The sequence below is a fragment of the Myotis davidii genome, unplaced genomic scaffold, assembly GCF_000327345.1.
Source record: "Myotis davidii unplaced genomic scaffold, ASM32734v1 scaffold570, whole genome shotgun sequence".
NCBI lineage: Eukaryota > Metazoa > Chordata > Mammalia > Chiroptera > Vespertilionidae > Myotis > Myotis davidii.
This window is the reverse complement of record NW_006283631.1, coordinates 2,468,143-2,491,016: the sequence shown is the minus strand read 5'-3', so window position 1 is coordinate 2,491,016 and position 22,874 is coordinate 2,468,143. Positions and strand designations below refer to the sequence as shown.

General features: G+C 43.2%; 1 protein-coding gene across 1 annotated transcript in view; it reads left to right on the top strand.

Annotated features, from left to right (window-relative positions):
• Positions 1-16,040, top strand: part of IQCJ (IQ motif containing J) — a 162,530-nt gene extending 146,490 nt beyond the window's left edge. Inside the window, exons 3-4 of the mRNA XM_015565385.1 lie at positions 2,825-2,905; positions 15,875-16,040. Of these exons, the coding sequence (XP_015420871.1) occupies positions 2,825-2,905; positions 15,875-16,040 (247 nt within the window). The remainder of the gene's footprint in view (positions 1-2,824; positions 2,906-15,874) is intronic.
• The last annotated feature ends 6,834 nt before the right edge of the window (positions 16,041-22,874 follow it).

Here is a 22,874-nt window from a genome sequence, read left to right as displayed (position 1 = left end):
CAGAGGGAAGACAAACAGTGGCTGCCTGCCCTAACAACTAGACCCATTTGCCTGGAATTCTGGAGACTTTTCTGGTCTGCTTGTAGGGCAGGGCTGTGTCCTTGAAAGCTGTCAGATTTGATTGAAAAATCGGTGTACTGTGAGTGAGCCGATTAAGCATTTCATTAAAGCTGTAGCTGACTTAGGTGCTGATGTAAATCATCTCAGCTACTTGAAATGACCGTAAGTTAAGCGAGAGCGGTGTCATAGCACTTGATGGGTTATTCCCCCTTGGAACATTACATTTATTCTGAATGCTCAACAGGGTTTTGTGGTAGGCAGTCCGTGTGAAGGGAGGGGAAGCTGTAACTCCATTCTGCTTGAGACCACGTATAGGGCCAATTGAGTGTATTTGTGTACATGCACGCATGCGCGCGCACACACACACACACACACACACGCTTTGAAGGCAACAGAGAAGAGCAATTGACTAGGAGACTGCTTATGACTCTATTGTTTTTTATAATCACACACACACTTATGTAGGACCTAAGGCTGACAGCTATTTTTATATATATATATTGGATTGGGCTGGGTCTTTGGTATGAAATGTGTGATTGCAAGTTGTATATTCTCCTGACATATAATCATGTCATTACCCACAGGCAATTATTGATACCATGCCCTAACATTATCTAATTTAAGCCTACAGGCATTTGTAGTTTATAGTGTGCTGAAGATGTATAAATAGTAACCCCAAATTAACAAATTTGTTAATATTATTAAAAAATGCTCTCTATGAAAACTTGGTTGCTACAGGCCCCCACAACACCTCACCTATATACCTCTATTGCTCAATTCAATAATTTGTTATTTGGGGGTTTAATTTACAAAATCTTAAAAGTATCCTTGTTATAAGGCTGTTGTCCTTACAAGAACATAGAATTACAAAACTGAGACTTTATATGCCTGCCAACCGTTGATTAGGTCCCTTTAATAACGTCCATTGCATTTATAATTATGTAATATTCATCTTCTCCTAAATTGTAAAACTCTAAGAACAGGGACCATGTCTAGTGCTTTCACCGTTGTGTCCTGCATGCTTTACATCATTCCAGGCACAGAATATAGCCAACATATCAAAATGAGAGAATAAGGATGGAATATATAATGGACCCTGAATACCGACAGCACAGGGGTGCTTTTTTCCTTGCCCCTCAACTTCCCCGCTGGGTAATTACAAAGCTATCTTGGGATGATGGCGCCACCTAGTGGCCATATGTGAATTTATCTGCTCTACCATATTTTCCCCATCACTTGCTTATTCCTTTCTAAGGAGGGGGAGATAAGTGCATTATCCTAATAATGCCTCCAGCACAATGTTTTTTCTCTCATCTTTTTCTTTTCTTTACTATCACCATAATTGTGGTCCTCATTATCCGGCCAACTTGAATACCTTTCTAAATATATATATTTTTTATTCTCCTTGCTCACTGACACTGCAAACCATCCTTAAATATCTATTCAGCATGTTGTCCTGGTTAAAATGCTATATGTTTTCCTGAAGCAATGATTTCACACTGAAGATCAAAATTCATTGATGGTTTATTAAATCAATTTGATGGATAACCACTGACCTTAAAAAATATTTGAAATATAGTAAAAAAAAAATACCAGAGAACAACATATGTAATTGGGGAAATAATGCTTCATTAAATGTTTGTTTCAGTTTTAAACACACACACCTTTATCACATGCATGTGTATTGGGTTGGGCTGTCAGATACTTTACTTATGAAAACCACAGATAGTAGAATTATGTTTAATAAGTGTGATATTAAAATCCTCCAAGCAGTATTTTGTGGTAGTGAGACTTGAGTTTTAATGTGGTTCCTTCTAAGTTTAACTTAAACTCTCTGAACCTCAGATTTCTCAGCTGTGCATTGGGGAAAATAATAACTGGTAAAGGCTACTGTGAGAATCAAATAATGCATGTAAAATGTCTATGACAGCTGCACACATTATGTGGCCGATGACTATTCATTTCCTGCTTATCCAAACTTATTCCTTTTACACTCTGACTTTTACCCTCCACTTCCATCAAATAGATATCTTTATGGTCTAACAATAGCCTGAATTTTTCAACTCTATGCCTTTATTTTAATGTCTTCCTCATATGTATTACCGTTCACATAGAAATTTACCTAATTCCTGTCCATTCTTCAAAACCCAGCTCATGTGCCACCTTTTCTGCGAAGCCTTCCTTGACCATTGTAGCACCCAGTGATTGTCTTATACACTCATTAGGAGCAGTTACTGTCTACCTCTGCCCTTCTCCAGGGCAGAGATTCATGCGTTGAGCACAGTGGGAGCTTTGGAAAAGCTTACAAGATAAAAAAGGGGGAAGATTCGATGGCAGTGGCACCATTGGAGATGAATAAGATCCTCACTACAACTTACTAGTTAGACATTGCCATGGAATTTATAACGTTCTTTTTATCCCGCACCCCGCCTCCCCCCCCCAACCCCCCCGAAATGGTTCAGTATTCTGCTTTTTTCTTCACTTAAGGGAAATGATTTTCATGCCTTAGATATGAATGTTGAACTGAGTGGTTGAAATAAAAAGAACAGAAAAGGTAATAGGGAAAAACAACATTTTATTTCTATGGTATGGTTATTTATCCATCATCCATCAATAGGAATTTGTAGGACTCTGTTAGTAAATTAAAATGAAAAAAAATTGAATATGTGTCTGCTTTTAAAAATAAATATAAATTGGCAGTATTACTGCTATAAATGTTACTTTTCTGGATTTAGCTATATTGAGACATTATTTCTGTTTGCAGTCACCAGTTGGCCATGGATATGGAGAATAATATTGAAAACTATCACCTTAATCTACAGCCCTTGGAATCAAAAGTGAAAATGTAAGTTATTTCAAAGTTTACATTAAAGGAACAGTGTTAAAGTTCTTGTTTTATTAATTTCTGAACTACTCTGGAGTTTTGTGGTGTAAGAATTACACATTTATTTATTTCACATTTATGTGTTACACATTATTTCCTCTCTGGTCTAAGCAGCAACAAAGCTGTTTGGGGCACACAGCAACACCTGCTGGATGGTGTAGGGCAGTGGTCGGCAAACTCATTAGTCAACAGAGCCAAATATCAACAGTACAACGATTGAAGTTTCTTTTGAGAGCCAAATTTTTTAAACTTAAACTATATAGGTAGGTACATTGTTATTAACTTAATTAGGGTACTCCTAAGCTGGCCTTTGCTAAAAACGTCCTCAATCTGATTGAGGTACGTTTGCTGAGGTTGACCCCTTCCAACTCTCCCATCCACATTCGTCTTGATGCTTGTTTCGTCTATCTCCTTTCCGAAAACCGACTTCTGAGCATGGGCCACGAAGTTTTCATCACACTATACATGCGTGCCCACACGTGGTATTTTGTGGAAGAGCCACAAAAGAGGCCACTCAGGAGGCCAAAAAGCCACATGTGGCTTGCGAGCCGCGGTTTGCTGACCAGTGGGGTAGGGAATTACTTGATTGACATCACTTCATTTCTTGGTTTTTCTCCTTCAGGCAGAGTACTGTTCTTCAACTTCCACTAGCATTTTCCACTTTCTTTCATCTTAGTGATCAAGATGGTTAATTCCATCTTAGAACAATGTGGTTATTTTTACCTCAGGGTGTTTCTTTTTAAAAAATATATACTTTTTTTTATTGATTTTAGAGAGGAAGTGGGAGGGATATAGAGATAGAAACATTAATGATGAGAGAGAATCATTGATCGGCTGCCTCCTGCATGCCTCCCCACTGGGGATTGAGCCTGCAACCCAGGCATGTGCCCTTGGCCAGAATCGAACCTGGGACCCTTCAGTCCGCAGACCAATGCTCTATCTACTGAGCCAAACTGGGGCCTCAGCGTGTTTCTTGATCACACACACACACCCTTTCAACTCTCTTCCTTCTTCCTATGTCCATTCCAGCTCTCATCTAAATATTTTGGAAAAATGTATCTTGTCTTTCTCATTTTCTATCCTTTTATTTTTTACCTTTTGTGACCCCGGTCGCTCTGGGTCTAGGCATGGGCCTACAGGTTCCAGGTGGCCTGGCTCCCGAGGATGCCTGTCTCAGAGACATGGGCCTTTTGGCCAGGCGCATGTGCGGCCACGGAGTGAATACCTCCGCCGGTGCCTGTGCACGCACTGTAGTGGGGCAAGAGCTTCCCCCGGCTTCCTTGCACACCGCCCCTACGCAGACTCCGTGGCATCTGCGCATGCTGTCCTGACCCCGGCTCCCTGGTGCCTGCACGTGCGCCAGCCGGGCAGGAGCTTCCCTGGCATCGACGCATGCCACCCTGCTCCCCCGGTGTCCATGCGCACCACCCCGCCCCCTGGCTCTTTGGCACGCACACTTGGGCAGGAACTTCCCCAGCATCGCCATGGCGACATGGGGGAAGCTCCCACCCCAACCTGGTCTCCCTGGCACCTGCGTGCACCAGCCAGGTGGGAGCTTCCCCACGTCACCATGGTGACACAGGGGAAGCTCCTGCCCCGGCTCCCCAGCGTCTGTGTGCACCACCCTAAACCTGACTCCCCAGTGCCTGTGCATGTGCGCCAGCTGGGTGGGAGTTTCCCCGGGGTCCGTGCACACCACTGGCTCCCTGGTGCCCATACACACCACCCTGCTCCCGACTCCCTGGCACCTGTGTGTATGCAAGTGGCCACAGGCCAGAGCTTCCCCCGCCCCCAGCTGCCTGGTGCCTGTGTATGCAAATTAACCTGCCACCTTTGTTGGGTTAATTTGCATACTCACTCCTCATTGGCTGGTGGGCGTGGCTGGTGGGCATCATGGAGGGATGGTTAATTTGCATGGTTCTCTTTTATTATATAGGATTCTCTCTTACTAAGGCCAAATATTAGTCCCCTTTCCCCACTGTGTGTGACTATTGCATTAACTTTGCCAAAAAACACCTCAATATCAACAAAACTGGAACTAATAAGATACAAAGTGAGACAGGCATATTAAGGAACAAAATGACAACCTTTTAAAACCACTTTTAAGTAGAGAAGGGGCTGTCATAATCCCTTCAAAAGCAATTTTAAACTATTCATTCCTGTTCTCTGTGAGCCTTCCAATTCTGATTTTCCTTCGGGGGCGCATGTAAGACTTGCCACTGAGGATGTGTATAATACACACACACACACATATACACACTCAGCTTAATGCTCCAAGAAGCATGCTTCTGAGAAATGAAGTATACAGGCGCTTGGCCAGGATCACAGATCATTTGCAAAAAGCCCAGAGGAATCTTTACAGAAGAAGACACCTGAAGAAGGGGGCCTTGCCATGTACAATAAGCCGTTGCTGGGTTTAGGAACGGAGACAGAAATGATGCAGATATATAATGTCCTGCTGGATGAAGGCAAATATTAACACACACCACTATAAATCTGAGTTAACCTTGGTTACAGTAAAAGGCTTGCCTCTGAGAGAGCACAATGGGATACCTCTCCAGGTGAAGTTCAAACATGGTTTCAGAACCCATGGGGTGCCCCCCCCCCCCCCCCAGGAAGTTCTGTGTTACACTTACTCAATGAATAATGAATCAGGCTACCAAGTCATTCTCTGTAAGCAGTATGTCAGCCTCACTACACAAATGTTAGTTTCCAGTCACCGGCTGCTTTATCCTTAAGAGCTTTACTCTTGTAATAACATCCTCTTAAATGAAAAAGCTGAAAAGGAGAGTTGGCTAGGTCAGAAATTGGGGTGTTTCATTTGGATGCTGAAATGAAGTTAGGAAGCCTCCCTGTTGTTTCTTAGCTTTCATCATCTCTACTATGTAGAGGCAGAGGGCCAGGTGCCAGGAGGAGGAACAGGCAAGGAAAAAACAATCTCTGTGTCTGAGAGTCTAGCCGACTCAGAAAGTCTGAGATTTTATGTGTAGCTGGTTTTATGGAGGAGTCTCAGCTCGGTGAGGTGCAAACGGAATGGCTTTATCTCTTCTAATAACTCTGGACTCCATTTCCACTCACGGGAGGGGGCTGAGGGAGAGAAAACTTAATCTTGCCCAATAATGGAATTCGAGTCCAATTGGAGAGTTTAGTCCAGTTCAGTGACTCTTGTCTAATCTGGTTATTAAATTCTTAACTGTCATGACAGGTTAAACATCTCCCCTCCACACACATCCGACCTTTCCTACAGCTGTGCAGCCTGCTCCCCTCTCCTCCCTCTCCCTTTTCTAATCTCCCCATCTGCCTTCCTTCCTCTTCTCCTCCTGTCTTGATGTCATCTCACTCACCACTCATTTGCTAAACACCAAGGCTTCCCCAGTCTTCTCATTGATGGTGAACATTAGAGCTACCAGATAGTTGAAGCTACCAGACAGTTATTTTAAAACAACTCTGTGGGGTTATTTTATTGCTTGTGGGAAGGGCCATTGGATCCCCCTGACCCTGAACTCCCCACCACTGGTGTAGGCTGTCTACCCCAGGATGACCTTGGCATCATCCACAGGGAGAATCTTGGCATATCTCTACCTATCCCCACTTTCCAAGAGATGTTCTTTAGACCTGCAGAGCATTGAGTGTGTAAGATGGGGCCTTGCACCAGGTTGCCGAGTCACTGCCAAACATCACAGGCTTTTTCTTAGGGTCTTCTCATTTCTGTTGGTAGGACCCAGCTGGACATCTGCCTTCCCCCAGGGGGTAGAGGGAAGTGAGGTTACTACACCATAAATCTGCTATTCTGGAAACTCTCCTCCCCCTTCCCTGATGAGGAGGAGCAAGTAGTAGGTTCCAATTAAGGTTTCTGGATAGTCCAGCCCTTGCAAGTCCTGAGATGGGATGTGTGTTGGCAGGCCAATCTTTGAACATAAAAGCTAAAGCAAGATGAGAACTGTTCTCAGGTGTCGCTGCCTTTATGTATAGCGCACTAGCGGGAACCCTGGATGAGGGTTGGATGGGTCAGGAAAGGGTCTCAATTGTTTCCTCATATTCAGGACAGCATAAAAAGGAAATAATATGATTAAGAAAGGCTAAACCTACATGTGGCTGTTCCAAGTATAATTGGGAGGAAGGAAGGGTGGAATTTAGAAGAAATACCAGGAAGAGTGCATTGCCTGGTTCATGAATGTTAAGAGAGAATTTTGAGTTTTAGACTCAGACGATCAAAGAACTGCATCAAAAGGGCAAAAGCAATCAAGATTGCACAGCTATTAATAAAAAGTCATGTTGGGGAGGGAAAAGGCAGGTTTTCTGAAGATCAAGCAAAGGCAAGCCTCTCAAATCAGAAAACTTAGCTAGAACAGAAGTAATACTGAAAGCGCCACAATGAAGGCTCTCAGCACAACGCTAAGACTGAGGATGGATGTGCTTAAGAGCCAAGACTGGATCAAAGGTCTGAGAATGACACCCACATCAAAGGAGCAGGGGTTTCAGCACAGAGGCCTGCCTGGCAAGGAAGGAAACAGACTCACCAGATCCCATCATTGAAAAGTTGTGCATTGACTGCCTGCAATCCCTCTCCTTGTGTTTTAACAATATGTTTATTTTGTGATGAACAACATAGAGATCTATTGAATCCAAATCTCCTTTTTTCCCACTTCAACTTTGTTCTTTTTATTTATTTTTTTAAAATGTGTCTGTGTTGTTGAAGGTATTACAGATGTCCCCTTTGTTTGTTGTTTTTTTCCCATTGACACCCTCCACCCTGAACCTGCCCCTCCCAGGTTTTCACCATTCTATTGTCTGTGTCCCTGGGCTATACATTTATGCATGTAAATTCTCAGGTTAATCAGTTAATCACTCCCCATCTCCTCCCTCTGGTGGTTCCATTCCCTGACTGGAGGCAACACATCCAAATAATCTTTTTAAAGTTTTCTCATTAAGTTGTTCAATTCCTCTCATTATTTATTAATATGTATGATTTAACATTGAAACATTTAGATTCTAAAAAGGAGACACATAGGAGAAAGAAAAGAATTCCCTCCAAAATGTCAAAGATAATTCTCACTAAAGCCTTATTAAATTGGATTTGCTCAAGAGTAATGCCTATCAACTTTAGTCAGAAGTTTAATTAAGAAAAGAGGTTGAGAGCATGGACTTTGGAGTTAGAAAAATCTAGGTTCAAATCCCAGCTCTGCTCCTTACCCCTGTGTCACCTTGGGAGCACTGTTTACCTCTCTGGGCCTCAATTGCACTCCTCTATAAAATGCGAACACTGACCATGTTGTTAATGATTGTAGTGAACTTCAAGGAGAAAATCCAAGAAAAGCATTTAGCTTAGTGCAGTGGTCGGCAAACTGCAGCTCTCAAGCCGCATGCAGCTCTTTGGCCCCTTGAGTGTGGCTCTTCCACAAAGACCGACTTCTGTGCATGGGCCACGAAGTTTCAATCACACTGTACATGCGCGCCCGCGTGTGGTATTTTGTGGAAGAGCCACACTCAAGGGGCCAAAGAGCTGCATGTGGCTCGCAAGCTGCAGTTTGCCGACCACTGGCCCTAGTGTATCTTCTCCATGCAATTACACCTTATCCAAGTACATTTTTACATCAAATTGGGCTAATAGAATAATGCCAGTAAAGATCTTCAGGAATCCTTCATATCCTATCAATGGATACAATTTGCACATGTTAGTTAAAAATATTTGAAAGTGATTGATAGTCTTAAGCAGTTATAATGACTTATCCAGGAGCTCTATTTGTCAAGTTTGGGGCTAAGTGACTTAGAAACCTTTTCCTTGACTCCTTGCAAGAATTACAAAGAAGTTATAATTATTCTCATTTTGTGGATAAGCAAAATGTAGGCCAATAAGCTTAGTACTTTGCCTAAGGCTCAGCTAATGAGACATAAAACCTACGTCACTCTAAGTGCACTTATTTTCTGGAGGGGAAATGATGAACCCACCTCCACCAGTGCACACAACAGAAGCTACAGCTACAGAGGGAACTATTTCCTCTAAAAGCAAAACCCTAAAAACTGGCGGAGCAACTCCTTCACATTGACCAAACAAAATGGAAACCACACAGAAGCAGGTAGGGAAGGCCATTAACCACCCAGTGCAATGGTTCACAGTTGGGAGGAAACTCAAAACCTGGAGCTTCTTCCTGAGGAGCAAAAGGTTCACACCCCAACTTTTAAGACCAGCACCAGAAAGATGAGCCCCCCAAAATCTGCCTCTGAAGACCAGCTGGGCTCATGCCCAGGAGACCCATGGGCTAAGGCAAACTGAGGGGCAGCTCTTTTTGTTTTAATCCTCACCCAAGGGTATGTGTTATTTTTTAAAAAAATTATTTCACAGAGAGGGAGGGGAGGAGGGAGGGAGAGAGGGAGAGAGAGAAAAGAGAGAGAGAGAGAGAGAGAGAGAGAGAGAGAGAGAGAGAAACATTGATGTGTTGTACATGCCTGAAGCTACAACTTGGGTATGTGCCCTGACCAGGAATTAAACACACAGCCTTTTGGAGTACAGGAGGATATCCAAATAACCGAGCCCCTGGCCAGGGCTGAGGAGCAGCTCTTAAAGGGCTTGTGCCCAGACTGACCCTCCCCAGGGCCCAGCGCAGAAGCAGCCCTTTGAAAAATGCCCAGACGCTGGGTGAAAGAGACGCATTTGCTAATTTTAAAGCACAGGTCTGAGGGGCAGGACCTGCTGGGATACTCTCTGGGGATGGAGTCTGGCTGGTGCCATCTTCCTGCCTCCCTCTGCCTTGCTGAAGTAGGTAGGGGCCTTCTCTCTCTCTCTCTCTCTCTCTCTCTTTTAAATTTGTTCTTTTCTTATTCTTTTTTTTTTTTCAGTAAGTGCCATCTTTGTACTCCCCCATTCCTGGCTCCAGCCAGGGAGCCCCATCTTCGCCCCATCTTTGCCCCCTCCCTCTGCCGCACTCTGGAGTATCAACATCTCCCATAGGGGGGCTTCTACACATGTCCTGTGTCCTGGTTTTATGTCTGGTGACCTGGTTTTTGTGGCCGCTGCTCAGGGGATAGCTCTTGATTTCCTGGCTCTAGTGGCCAGAGGGCTTGAGTTGTTGGACTCATGGGACTGTAACAATTGTAGAGACAGTTCTTGACAGGCTACCGCCCCTTGGGATGCAGCATAGACCGTCAGAGGGTGAGCGGAGGTGCGCTCTTTCTGTGAGGGAGGCCTACTTGTCTGGAGCTTCCGGGCAGGCTTCAGGGAGGCACACAGCTAGAGCCTGCGAGGGTGCTCGCTCTCAGGGAACGTGGGCTGGGGGACACACCTTTGCGCTCTCCCTTTGCCTGGCTACCATTCACTGGTGTCTCCCAAAACGGAGCTTATACACTTGTCTAGAACTCCGATTTTTGCAACTGTCACCCAGAGCATATCTCCAGCTGGCCGGGCTCTGGTGGATCATGGGACTTATGCTTGTGGTCCTGCAGGATGTGTATTTGTATTCTTTAAACACTGGGGTCTGCGTGTCTGGCTTCCAGTCAGCTGGAATCCAGCTGCTGACTGAGATCCTCTTCTTTGGAATCACTGACTGGTCCTGGCACACCCTCCACATTGGGGAGCGGTGAAAACTAACATAGGCTGCCTGGACAGTCACAAAGGTTTGAGAGACAACCAAGAGCTAGGGCAGGGTTGAATGATAAGTTTATCTCCTTCAGAAGGCTGATCTTTGACTAGGAGAGGTGGCTGTTTTCATCTAATGCAGTGGTTCTCAACCTTCTGGCCCTTTAAATACAGTTCCTCATGTTGTGACCCAACCATAAAATTATTTTCGTTGCTACTTCATAACTGTCATGTTGCTACTGTTATGAATCGTCATGCAAATATCTGATATGCAGGATGGTCTTAGGTGACCCCTGTGAAAGGGTCGTTTGACTGCCAAAGGGGGTCAGTGTGCTTCAAATACAGGTTGATAACCCCTGATCTAATGCACAGAAACCAATGCAGAGTCACACAAAATAAGGAAACAAAGGAATGTGTTCCCAATGAAAGAAAATGGTAGAACCTTTGGAAAAACCCTTCATGAAATGGAGCTAAGTAGTTTTCCTGATAAAGTAAGGAGTTGAAGTTAGGAATTGCAAACCAGGCAGAAACCGGAGTGGAGGAGAAACAGGCCAGAGGTGCGAGACGCTGTGGGAAACCTGAGGGCTACGCAGGGGCCCTTTCCTGGCATTTGGGCAGGTTTGTCAGGACACAGGCTTGGGGCAGACACCAAGTAATGAAAACATGACCTATATGTTAGGGTAACTTTTAGTTGCATGCAGACAATTTAACAGAGATGTAAAAAAAAAAAAAAAATAGGCGTTCTGCTTCCCCACTAAGTCAGAATGTGACGCCCACACCCACGTCTTGCTCCTGCTGTATACCTGTCTCGCTGAACCATGAGGAGGGAGCACAGTGCGGTGGGGACACAGGGAATCTGGTCCAAGTTGTGGGTCTGTCCATTAGTTCCATCTTCTTCCCTGAAACTTGGCCAGGACTCTTGTTGCAATTCAGACTAATGTGTATAGAAAGAGGTTATATTGGAGCCCCTGACAGAAAGACCCAGGGCCTAATGTGCCTCAAGCACAGCTAGACTCAGGTCGTGGAACAAGGTCATCAGACACCTACATTTCTTCTTCTATAAGCTCTGCTCTTCATCTTCTTGCTTCATTCTCACAGGGGCCCCCTAACATTGTGGCAAAGTGGCCATGGACGGCTCTGGGCTTATCTCCTACCAGCTGAAACTCTCCAGGTGAAAGAAGGCTACTTTCTCAGCAGTCTTGCTTTGGTCTGACTTGAGCCATGCCATTGCCTCCTGGCTAGTCAGCCCCAACACACAGGCTGCTCTCTGCAGTGCAGGGGTAAGATCTGTTCCACCCAGCGCTCATGGGAAAATGGTGCTGGAACAAAAGAAGGAGAGACTCGTGTTGGGCAGGCAAAACCTACTGCTATGGTATAATAGTACCCTCCTGACAGCTCATTGGTGGTAAGGATTGAGTGGGAGAATACACACAAAACGAGCTGTGTGTAATTAGATATTGTCTCCTGTGACCTTTTTCATGGTGTCCTCTTTTTCCCATTCCAAATTCAGCCTACTTGATAATAATGTGTTTTGAACTTTTAAAAATTACTTAATAAGATGGAAGAGCTAGTAACATTCATGTGAGAATCCAGGTTTCTGACTGTGCTTGTAAAGGTGACAGAACCCCATTATGGGATTCTTCTTTACCAGAAGCAGGCACTGCCCAGCCTACCCTCACCTGGCCTCGGATGACATCTGGGATCCTCTTCATGTCTTTAGTATTGCCGCATTCTCTTGTAAATTAAAAAAGGAAGACACTATCCATCTACTTGGAAGAAAAGAAGATTGGATGCTTAACCTCTGACTTAAGGAAAACTGATACATCACTTTCCAGATTCCATAGAGCTAGGAGGGATGCCTCAGTGCAAATCCACCTGTGCAAACCTTACCTCAGTTTTGAGCAGTGGTGTTATGTTCTTTAAAGGTGTCACACTGCCCTCTGGTGCTCAACATGCTAAAATGTTATATCTCAAGTGGCCACTATTCTCTTTCTATATTCTCTGAATAATCAAGGTGAGGGAGTGAGAGAGGGAGAGGGAGAGGGAGGGAGGAAGGAGGAAGGGGCGGTGGTGGAGAGAGAGAGAGATATCATTCTATCTTAAAAATCACTTTTAAAATGTCAGAGGTTTTTTAAGCCCTTGATGGGCAGAATTTGTCAGTGGGACCCTGGGAGACAATCAGCTACTCAGCACTTCCAGTGCTTGGGAGAATGTGGAAACCACTAACAGCTTCCAAAAGATTAATACTCCTCAATAAAATGGGTCCCCCGAAGAAGCAACAAGACCCAGGCGTGCAGTCTTACAGGGTCTTCTTTGAGATTATGCGTAAAATCTTTAAACCAAAGAAAAATAACAAAGGATGTATCACATAATGAAACAGTGACCACCTAGAACCCACACCAGGGTCAGATCCTACTTTAATGGGACCTAAAGTTTATATAATTCGGAGGGCCCTTTTTTAAAAAAAGCCTAAAACATATCTACCTTTGCAATTTTATATAAACCATGAAGAACCTTGTAGGCTCTAGCAGAAGCTTCTGGCCTCTAAGTAAGTAAGGGCCCCTGAGAGTTAAATTTCATAGTTTCAGAGAAGTTGGCCTCGGATACCAAGGTATCATTTCACTGCAGCTTCAGGACTTTTCCTTGAGCATTGTAATTCGCAGAGCCTTAATAAATTAGGGAACACAGACACACTCAATAAGGTGGTAGCATTTTTTGTGTTCTTTATATTCTCTGACTGTTGAAAATTGATCATCTTTGACACATTCGAGCCAAATGAAAGAAAATCAGTTTGTTTATACAGAAACAACTTTAATGACTTCAGTTGTAGGTGGAAGAATTATAGAAGATCAGATGCTTCCGGGAGTCTAGAGGAGATGGTGAAAGAATTAGTGCAACTATTTTAAAAGGCTGAATCCTGACACTTGGTCTTTATGTTCAGCTCACTCCCTGGAGAGGACAGATTGTGTTCACTGATCACTTGTAAAAATCTAGATGTTAATCACTAAGATTACAAGCCAGTCCAAGTGGGAAAAAATCACCTAGCTTTCACAAAGAAGAGGTTTCTAAGATGCAGAGACAGAGAAGCAGCGATCAGACTGTCAAACCTCAGAGGGAAAGTAGGGGAGCGGGGGGGGTTAGGGGGAGAGATCAACCAAAGGACTTGTGTGCATGCATATAAGCCCAATCAATGGACACAACAATAGTGGGGTGAGAGCATGAGTGGGGGGGATTAATGAGGGATGAGCACACACATGTAATACCTTAATCAATAAAGAAATTAAAGATTTAAAAAAAATAATAAATGGAATTATATCCTATCTAATAATAGACAAACATGGTAATTAACCATACACCCGCTACGCTTCCCATTGGCTAATCAGCAGGACATGCAAACTAACTGCCAACAAAGATGGTGGCCGGCAGCCACACAGCTGAAGCGAACATGAGACTTGCTTGCTCCAGTGATAGAGGAAGCCAAGGTTCCCCGCCTGCCACGGCCCAGCTCTGAGCTCCTGAAGCAAAAAAGTTTTAATTATAGAAGCTAAACAAACCCCAGATCCCTGCTTTCAGCCAGCCATGGCCTCAGAGCTGGAGCCGGCCTCAGAGCTGGAGCCAGCTCTCAGCTCCAGTGACAGCTATAAAAGGGAAATAAATCCCAGAATACAAAAAAAAAAAAGAAAGAAAAAGAAAGAGGCTGGGAGCTTCAGTCGCCCGCCAGCCTAAAAACGGCCCTCAGCCCCTCACCCAGACTGGCCAGGCACCCCAGTGGGGACTCCAACCCTGAAGGGGGTGTGACCAGCTGCAAACAGCCATCAGCCCCTCACCCAGACTGGCCAGGCGCCCAAGCGGGACCCCCACCGTGATCTGGGAGACCTTTCAGGGCAAACCAGCTGGCCCCCACCTGTGCACCAGGCCTCTATCCTACATAGTAACCCCAGCCACAGGCCTGGCTGATAGCTGCCAGTACAGTGGTGGTGGTGGGAGCCTCTCCCGCCTCCTCAGCAATGCTAAGGATGTCTGATTGAAGCTTAGGTCTACATCCCGCTGGCAAGTGGACATCCCCCGAAGGCTGCTGGACTGCTAGAAGTAATATATATGAAAAGAAGAGGTTTTTATTACCCAGAGCAGAAGATGACATTTTTTGGATACTAAACATAAGAAATAAGTTTTTTTAGAGCCTGGATGGTGTTGCTCAATGGTTAAGCTTTGACCTATGAACCAGGAGGTCATGGTTCAATTCCTGGGTAGTGCACATGCCCAGGTTGTGGGCTCAATCCCCAGTGTGGAGTTTGTGGGGGGCAGCTGATCGATAATTCTCTCTCATTGATGTTTCTATATCGCTCTCCCTCTACTTTTCTCTCTGAAATCAATAAAAAATAATTAATAATAATAAAAGCATAAAATGCTAATTAGACCGGATGTGCAGAAGGACATCCTTCTGTCCTTCCAGACAAAGTTGGGGCTATGAGGTGAGCCCGGGTCCTGGGTGCCAGAGGGAAGCTGGTGCCGGCAGCCGGAGGAAGGAAGGCCTACTCTTGCACGAATTTCGTGCATCGGGCCTCTAGTAAAGTAATAAAATAAAAAGTTTCCTTAGATGAAATCTCAAGCAGCCACTTAATCACACATTAATTTTCTGAGTAGTACATAATGCTCTCAGATATTTTTTCTTCTCCATTTCTTTCTTTATCAAACATTCTCTATGTCTGTAAAATCTGTGACCACAGGGCTCTTGCCTATATTGTCCCAGAGCAGGGCCACTGCATCGTCCAGAACCCAGGCTGACCCTGGCACAGAACAGTCCTCCACAGTGCTGTCCTGAATGAATGAGCAAGTGTTCTGTCAGCCTGTGCATTATTTTCATTTGAAATGTAAGATGAGAAATGGAAAGATTTTGTGTTCCATAGAGCAAAGCACATTTACATGAACAGAGCAGTTTCACTTTGACGGATGACTTTTTCTGACTCAGTTGATACTTGTGGACTGATTTAGCTTAGTCATGGCTGAGAAGGTCAAACCAGTAAAACAGAGAGACAGTCGGGTCTTCTGATTTCTGTGCCACATTCTGTGTGTGCCATTTCCCCGGCTCCAAAGCCTCTTCCTTCAGACTCCCTGTGCCGTCTAAGTCTGTGTGCTGTGACAGGGGAGTGACAGTGCGTGTGCTGTTTTTATTATTATTATTATTGCTATTATTAACTCCTGTGTGCCAGGAGCCTTTCATCCTCTGTCAGGCTGGCTGAGCATAGTCACATGGTGAAGGCAGAGGGCAAGAACAGCAAGCAGTAACACAGAGGCACTTTTCAAGGCTATTATTATTATTATTATTATTGTTATTATTATTATTATTATTTTTGTAGCATTCAGCGAGCGTGGCGCGAGTACCTGCAGCGGCAGGACCCCCTGGAGAAGAGGTGCCCGTCCCCGCCCTCCGTGTCCTCGGACAAGCTGAGCAGCTCCGTCAGCATGAACACCTTCTCCGACAGCAGCACACCCGTGAGTGCCATTTTCCTTTCCGTGGTCTGACGGGCCAGGCCAATCCCCTGATCACCGGGGGGCTTTGGCTCCACAAGAGCACTCTTGGGATGTGAGCGGAGGGCTTGTGATCAGAGGACGTCCGTTGCTTATTTGCTGAATGTGAACCCACGGTGAGGGTTTGCTGTCGCCAAACGAATACATGATTCATAAACACAGAGTGAACTGTATCAACTCTGAGGGAAATGATGCCTCAGACATCAACCTAAAGTACTCCTTTATGTGTTTGCCTTCCTCTATTATCGAGAGTACCTTCCTTTTCTTTATAACAGCATGCTCCATTTAGTCGGTGCCTCTGGTGGTGTTTTGTGGTGCTAATATCATAGGAGATTAGTTTGGTTGTAAAGATTATAAAGAGAACTTTTACAGGAAGTATTGAAAAGGATTACGAACTCAGAGGTTACAACTTGAATGCCCACAGGGGCCAGGTAAGTCACCGGTGTGACGGATGGGGGCCGAGTGCGCTAACTGAGGGACACAGGCCTCCCCTGAATGGCAGCCCCGTGGAGCTCCTGGAAGTGGGTTGCTGTGTAGGGATACAGGATGGCTCTTGTCAAAAGTCATCTTCTTTCTTCAGGGGCGGCCAGAAATCCAGAATTTTAAATGTTGGCAACAAGAAAATTTAAAACATATCTAGACCATGTCTGCAGACCACACTTGCTCCAAGGGCCACCAGTTTAAGATCCCTGGGTACAGAGTTAAGGAGTGGAACAACCTGCTGGAAGTCTTTATTTAAACAACGACCACAACCAAGTGTGGTAGGAAATAAAATGATTAGGTGATTATAACGTAGAGTTTTGCAGATTTAGCCATTGTCATAATTTATGAATAGTCACTGGAATACTGGAAGAGGGTAGGAAGAAAAATGAAGTAACTATCCAAGGGTATTATTTTTTAAAAATATTCCTTAACAACTTTGTAATATTCTCATTTGTCAAAAGGCTTCCCAACAGCCAAAATAATGTAGTCACGTTGGGAGCACGCAAAGGTTACTTCGAAATGTTTTCAGATGATTGCATTGTGTATTCTTTAATGAACAGTTTTATCTAGTTGTTGATTCTAAAGAGAGAGCAGTAAGTTGAGTTTATAGCTGTGCAAATAACAGTGGCAGAAAATCTATTTTTAGCTGTCAGCAGAAATTGAATACTTAGTGAATCGGCACTTTTTAAGAGAGTTTTTGGGGGGAGTGAATGGTCTTAGTTGCCCTTCGTATATCACTAGAGGGCGCGCATGAACCACCTTGGAAAATGGTTGAGTTCACTATAGTTTATATTTAAGTCTTGATTTGAGAGTGAAAAACAATGTGAAAATTGAGTGTTTGGGATACCTTCTCTGTGCGGGTCAATAGTAGGTGAAAGTTAAAAGGCTTTTAAGATTCTATGTGAATGACGGACACTGAATATCAGAAATCAGTGCCTGTGGGTTAAAGTTTGTGTTTGCTCTCTGTGCGCTCCCACCTTGGCTATGCCTGTCACAAACAGATGCACTTCCTCTAATAACCAGCTGACCTGGATGACTCTGTGTGCTGAGCAGAGAATGAAGTCTTTCACATACTTCTGCTCCGATTGTTTTGGTTACGCACAATGGTTAATATAGATTTAGAATAGTTCTGCTTGCTCTGCTGGTGTGGCTCAGTGGTCGAGCATCGACCTATGAACCAGGAGGTCACAGTTCAATTCCCAGTCAGGGCATGTGCCTGGATTGCAGTTTCGATCCTCAGTGTGGGGCGTGCAGGAGGCAGCCGATCCATGATTCTCTCTCATCATTGATGTTTCTATCTCTCTCTCCCTGTCCCTTCCGCTCTGAAGTCAATAAAAATATATTTAAATAAAAAGAATAGTTCTGCTCTGCAATATATATCAACAGTAATGTTTCAGTATGAGCTCCCAAATCCATCATCTTGATAAGAGCGGAGCCCACACCATGCCCTGGCTGGTGTGGCTTAGTTGGTTGGGCATTGTTCCGTGTACCCCGTCGGTCACCTGCCCAGGTTTTGGGCTCGATCCCCAGTGAGGGGCTTGTGAGAGGCAGCCAATCGATGTTTCGTTCTCACATTAATGTTTCTCTCTCTCTCTCTCTCTATCTCTCTCTCTCTCTCTCTCTCTCTCTCCCCCCCCCTAAAAATCAATTTTAAAAATCTTTAAAAAAAATACCAGATACTTTACTAATGCTTTCTGTGGATTATTTAATTTAATCCTCTCAATGACCATATGAATAATTATTATCTCCATTTTACAGATGATGAAAATGAGACTTAGAGATATAATTAACTTGCTCTGGGCTACACATCTGACTGGAGCCCGCACGCTGCCTATTCTATCATACTGTGCCACTTGAAAAAAAGACTGTTTAGACATGGTCAAGCATTGGAAGAGGCAATCAGTTAATGAATTTTAAAGATTACTTTACAATTTAATAGGTATAAATAGTGAATTAAATAATTGAAAAGAGAATCCTTGCTTGATTTTATAAGTTGCCTAATTTAATGCTCTTTGATTAAAACCTCAAGCCTCAGCTGCTCAATGCCAAATTGAAAGAGCAACAGGCGGGAAGATAATATTAAGTATAATTAGCAATTTGCATATTAAGTACCATTATACCACAATGTATCATGCGGTAACAGAAAATTTTTTTAGAAATAGCAATTTTGAGCCTGACCTGTGTGGCTCAGGTGGTTGAGCGTCGACCTATGAACCAGGAGGTCACATTTTGATACCGGTCAGGGCATATGCCTGGGTTGTGGGCTCGCTGCCCAGTAGGGGGCATGCAGGAGGCAGCCAATCAATGGTTCTCATCATTGATGTTTCTCTTTCTCCTTCCCTCTCAACTTCCTCTCTGAAATCATTTCTTTTTTAAGAAAAGGAGCATGGTATCTATTTTAAAAAAGAAATAGCAATTTTGAATAATAACTGTTACTGCAGGTATCAAAATGAGAAAAAAGTAATTAAAAATAAAATAACACTAAAAATATTGTGATTGCACCAAGGAGAACAGTGGAAAATGCTTTGTGTGCTCTTTATTAATCAATTTCATATGACCAAACACTTATTCTTTTAGTTCCCAGCTCTGAGAAATCTGTAATTTGCCTCATAGGATATCATAGAAAGAAAGTATAGTATGATATATTCTAAACTAGATTGGTAACCTTCTCACAAATAATTAGCCTACTCCTGCAGATAAATCCAGAAAAATCTTTGAAATGTTTGGAGACATTCTCAGTCCCATTTGGCTTGGATTGGCTCCATCTACCTCAGCCTTTCTTCCTGGCTATGCCCCCTTTCTGCCATTGGTCCCCCATATTTTATGGTCTGGCCTGTAGGGAGCAGTGTGGCTCATAGAGTAAGGCCCTAGACCACCTGACTTAAAATAGCAGCTGTCTACTATTTTTGTGAGTCTAAGACATAACACCTGAGAGGTCCCTTTTCATCGGCAAACTGGAAATAACAACCATCTCAGAGATGGGTTAGAGTCACTGTGAAGATTAAATGGCACTACGTATGTAAAACAAGACACGTGATGCTTCTCCATAAATGTTAGCCCATTCTGAATCTGCTCTTAGAAAACACTCCATGTGTTCAAAATGCTGAGGAACAGTTGTGAAGAACAGAGGTGGAATTTTTAACTTGATTCCAACTGGGGAGGCACAGTGCCTATTTCTGATTCACCAGATGAATCCGTGAAAATCAAATTATCCCATAGAATATGAGCACACACACACACACACACACTTCTGTGTATTCAGAAGGTATATGTATATTATGAGATTGGAGCTGCACATTATAAAAGTAATAAACTAAGCATTTATTTTAGCGTTGCTCCTTTTAAAGACTAATTTTCAAGATCCAAAGGTAAAACCAGGTACAAATCCTTTTGCCTTTAAATGAGTGGCCTCTTCTGTGTACTTAGTAAAAGCAAGCCTAGATCATTTTCCTCCCTTCTGACTGAGGAAGAAGACATGGGAGGATGTGCAGCAAGGTGGGGAGAATGGGCTACTTGGCCTCACCTCTCAGGCAAATCAGTGCAGGAAGTGCCATTCCAGTAGCTGCACACCCCAGCCTCCAGGTTTTGCTTCTCTCCTGTTCAGGAAGAATTGCAGTTCTGAGCAGGTTCAAGGGCAGTGGTTTGGGCCAGTTGAAGACCCCATTACCTGGAAAGAAGGCTGTGGAGCCCTCATATCGATGGCACTGATTGAGTGGCCCTGGCTTTTAGCAAGAGTAGCTGGGTAGTTAGCAAGGGGCATCCAGGTGGCCCACCAAATCTTCCCAAGTATCCTACCAAGAGCCAGCACTGCCCATCTGTCAAATGTGCTTGTGCACCTACATTCAAACTCCTTCATTAACCTTCAAGTTTTATTTCCTTTTTTTTTTGAGATTTACAATTTCCAGGCTTTAAACACATCAGGAAAATTCTAATGACTGAAGGGAGAAAGTATTTTTACAAAGTCGCACTTGTTTTTTTGGGGAACTCAGGCCCCAAAAGGAATTCCCTGGTACCCGTTCCAATATAATCTTGAAAGCTATAAAGTTATAGAGAATGTAAGCCTTGTGCTACCTAATAATTTAGTAACCTATATTTTCCAGGTCACAGCCAAGCTATAGTATTATGCCCAGCTAGTTATGAACTTAAGCCCCATGAGTTCTAATGTCTGACCACCCCAATTCTCAGACCCCTGAATAGCAAATTCTTTGTTAGTCTGTTTGTCTTAAATTTTGGTTCAGGGAATGCAGTATAGAATCATATGTGGATCAGAACTGGATCTATTTTTCTTTGAACCAGGCACTTACAGAACCAATGTTTTCTCTTCACAAGTCTTAGAAATGATATTATGTGACATATAATTATATATAACTGTTTGAATGAATATATGTATGTATAAAAATATCTTTATATCACAGACACTCTTCTTTTTATGTCTTTGAATATGGGTGATAGTATACATTTATTTTCATAATTATCCTTTTAACTTAATGATTGGAGGACATTTTTCTTGATAGGTTTAAAAATGAGCATGTTTTTTTTTGAGGCACTGATAATATTGAGCATTTACAGGGTTCAGAATGATATACAAAATTGACAATTTGCTATTTGATATCTGACTTATTCATCTATAATAATGTAATAAATCCTCCTTAGCAGCCTCAGAGTTACTGACCTGTGAGTATAGATTCAAAAACCTAGGCATTAAGTGCCCCATTTTGATAAAGAGCATGGAGAAAGAACTTGTTCTCTTTGTAGTTTACCTCAAGTCCAGTGTCCACATTTGTCCTCACGTGAGTCCTGTCTTTATTCTTCAGCTTAGATGAGATAAAGTATTGAACCCCTAGTTTAGACCCAGAGTGTACCCTCTATTACAAAATCCACTGTCATTGTTACAAATTGGCATGATATCCATTAGGTGGGCATGAAAGTTGCTTTAGGATCCAAAGAGAAACTGGATGGGGTGGAACTGGAAAGCTTATTGCAGGGGTGGGCAACCTTTTTGTGAGTGCTTGCCAAAACCAGCAAAATCTGACTCGAAATTCTTCTGCGTGCCAACCCTAATTTTTTGAGAACATGTTACACCTATTTGATATCTCTTAAGGTATATGTATGTGAAGAACCTTGAAGAAATAATAAAATTCATTCGAGCGACAAAAACACAGTATATGATGATGAAAAATACATTTATTTTTAAATGTTTACATGTACACTGATAGTCCAACAGAAAACTTTATGACTCCGTTTGATATTATCAGTGGCACTTTTGCTGCTGCATCACTGATGACAGAGATTTTACATCAGGTTTATATTTCGTGACCTTCAGAGATATGCACGAGCTACTACTTTCATCCATCAGGCTACTCCTATTACATGACTTAACAAAATTCATCACTGAGAACAAAGATTCACAATTGTAAATGGAAGATTATAAGAGAGGGTTTCGCGTGCCAGCAGAAGTTACTGGCGTGCCATATTTGGCACGTGTGCCCGGAGTTGCCTACCCCTGGTTTATTGGCATAAGGCTCTTTTAAACTTTATTTTTTAAAAATAAGACATCTTGCCCTAGCTGGTTTGTCTCAGTGGATAGAGTATCAGCCTGCAGCCCGAAGGGTCCCTGGTTCGATTCTGGTCAAGGGCATATGCCAGGTTGTGGGCTCTATCCCCAGTAGGGGGAGTGCAGGAGGCAGCCAATCAGTGATTCTAATCATTGCTGTTTCTCTCTCTCCCTCTCCCTTCCTCTCTGAAATCAATAAAGATACATTTAAAAATTAAAAGTAAAAAAATAAAAAAATAAGACATATTTGTGTGAAGGGGGCAAGAGGAGGCATGGTTATTCATATCCCTGAGTTGGGTCTTTATTATTTATTCACTCATTCAACAAATATCTGAGCTGGGCAGTTGCTAAACAATAGAGGCACAATGATCACCCAAATACATACGACCTTTACCCTTGCAGAATTTACATAATTCCCCAGCCATGGTTGGAAATTCTCATAAATGCACTGATAACTTATAGGAAATACTCGATATTTTACTGATTAATTGTATAGAAGCTTTAGGTATTAACAAAAACTTGACTGCTGAAACATCTTCTAGAGCAGAATTTCCCAGCATGTGGTAGTTGGAATAGTAGTTTCATAGGATATTGATGGATGGCAATTGGGGGAAGGGTGAAGTAAACCAATTTATTTACTTCAGGACTTCTTAGAGCAGTGGTTCTCAACCTTGGCTGCACATTAGAATCATCTGGGAATCTTTTTAAAATCCTGATTTCTGGGCTTCATCCTCTGGAAATTCTGTTTCTTTGTTATGGGGTGAAGCCACAACATTAGTAACAAAGAAACA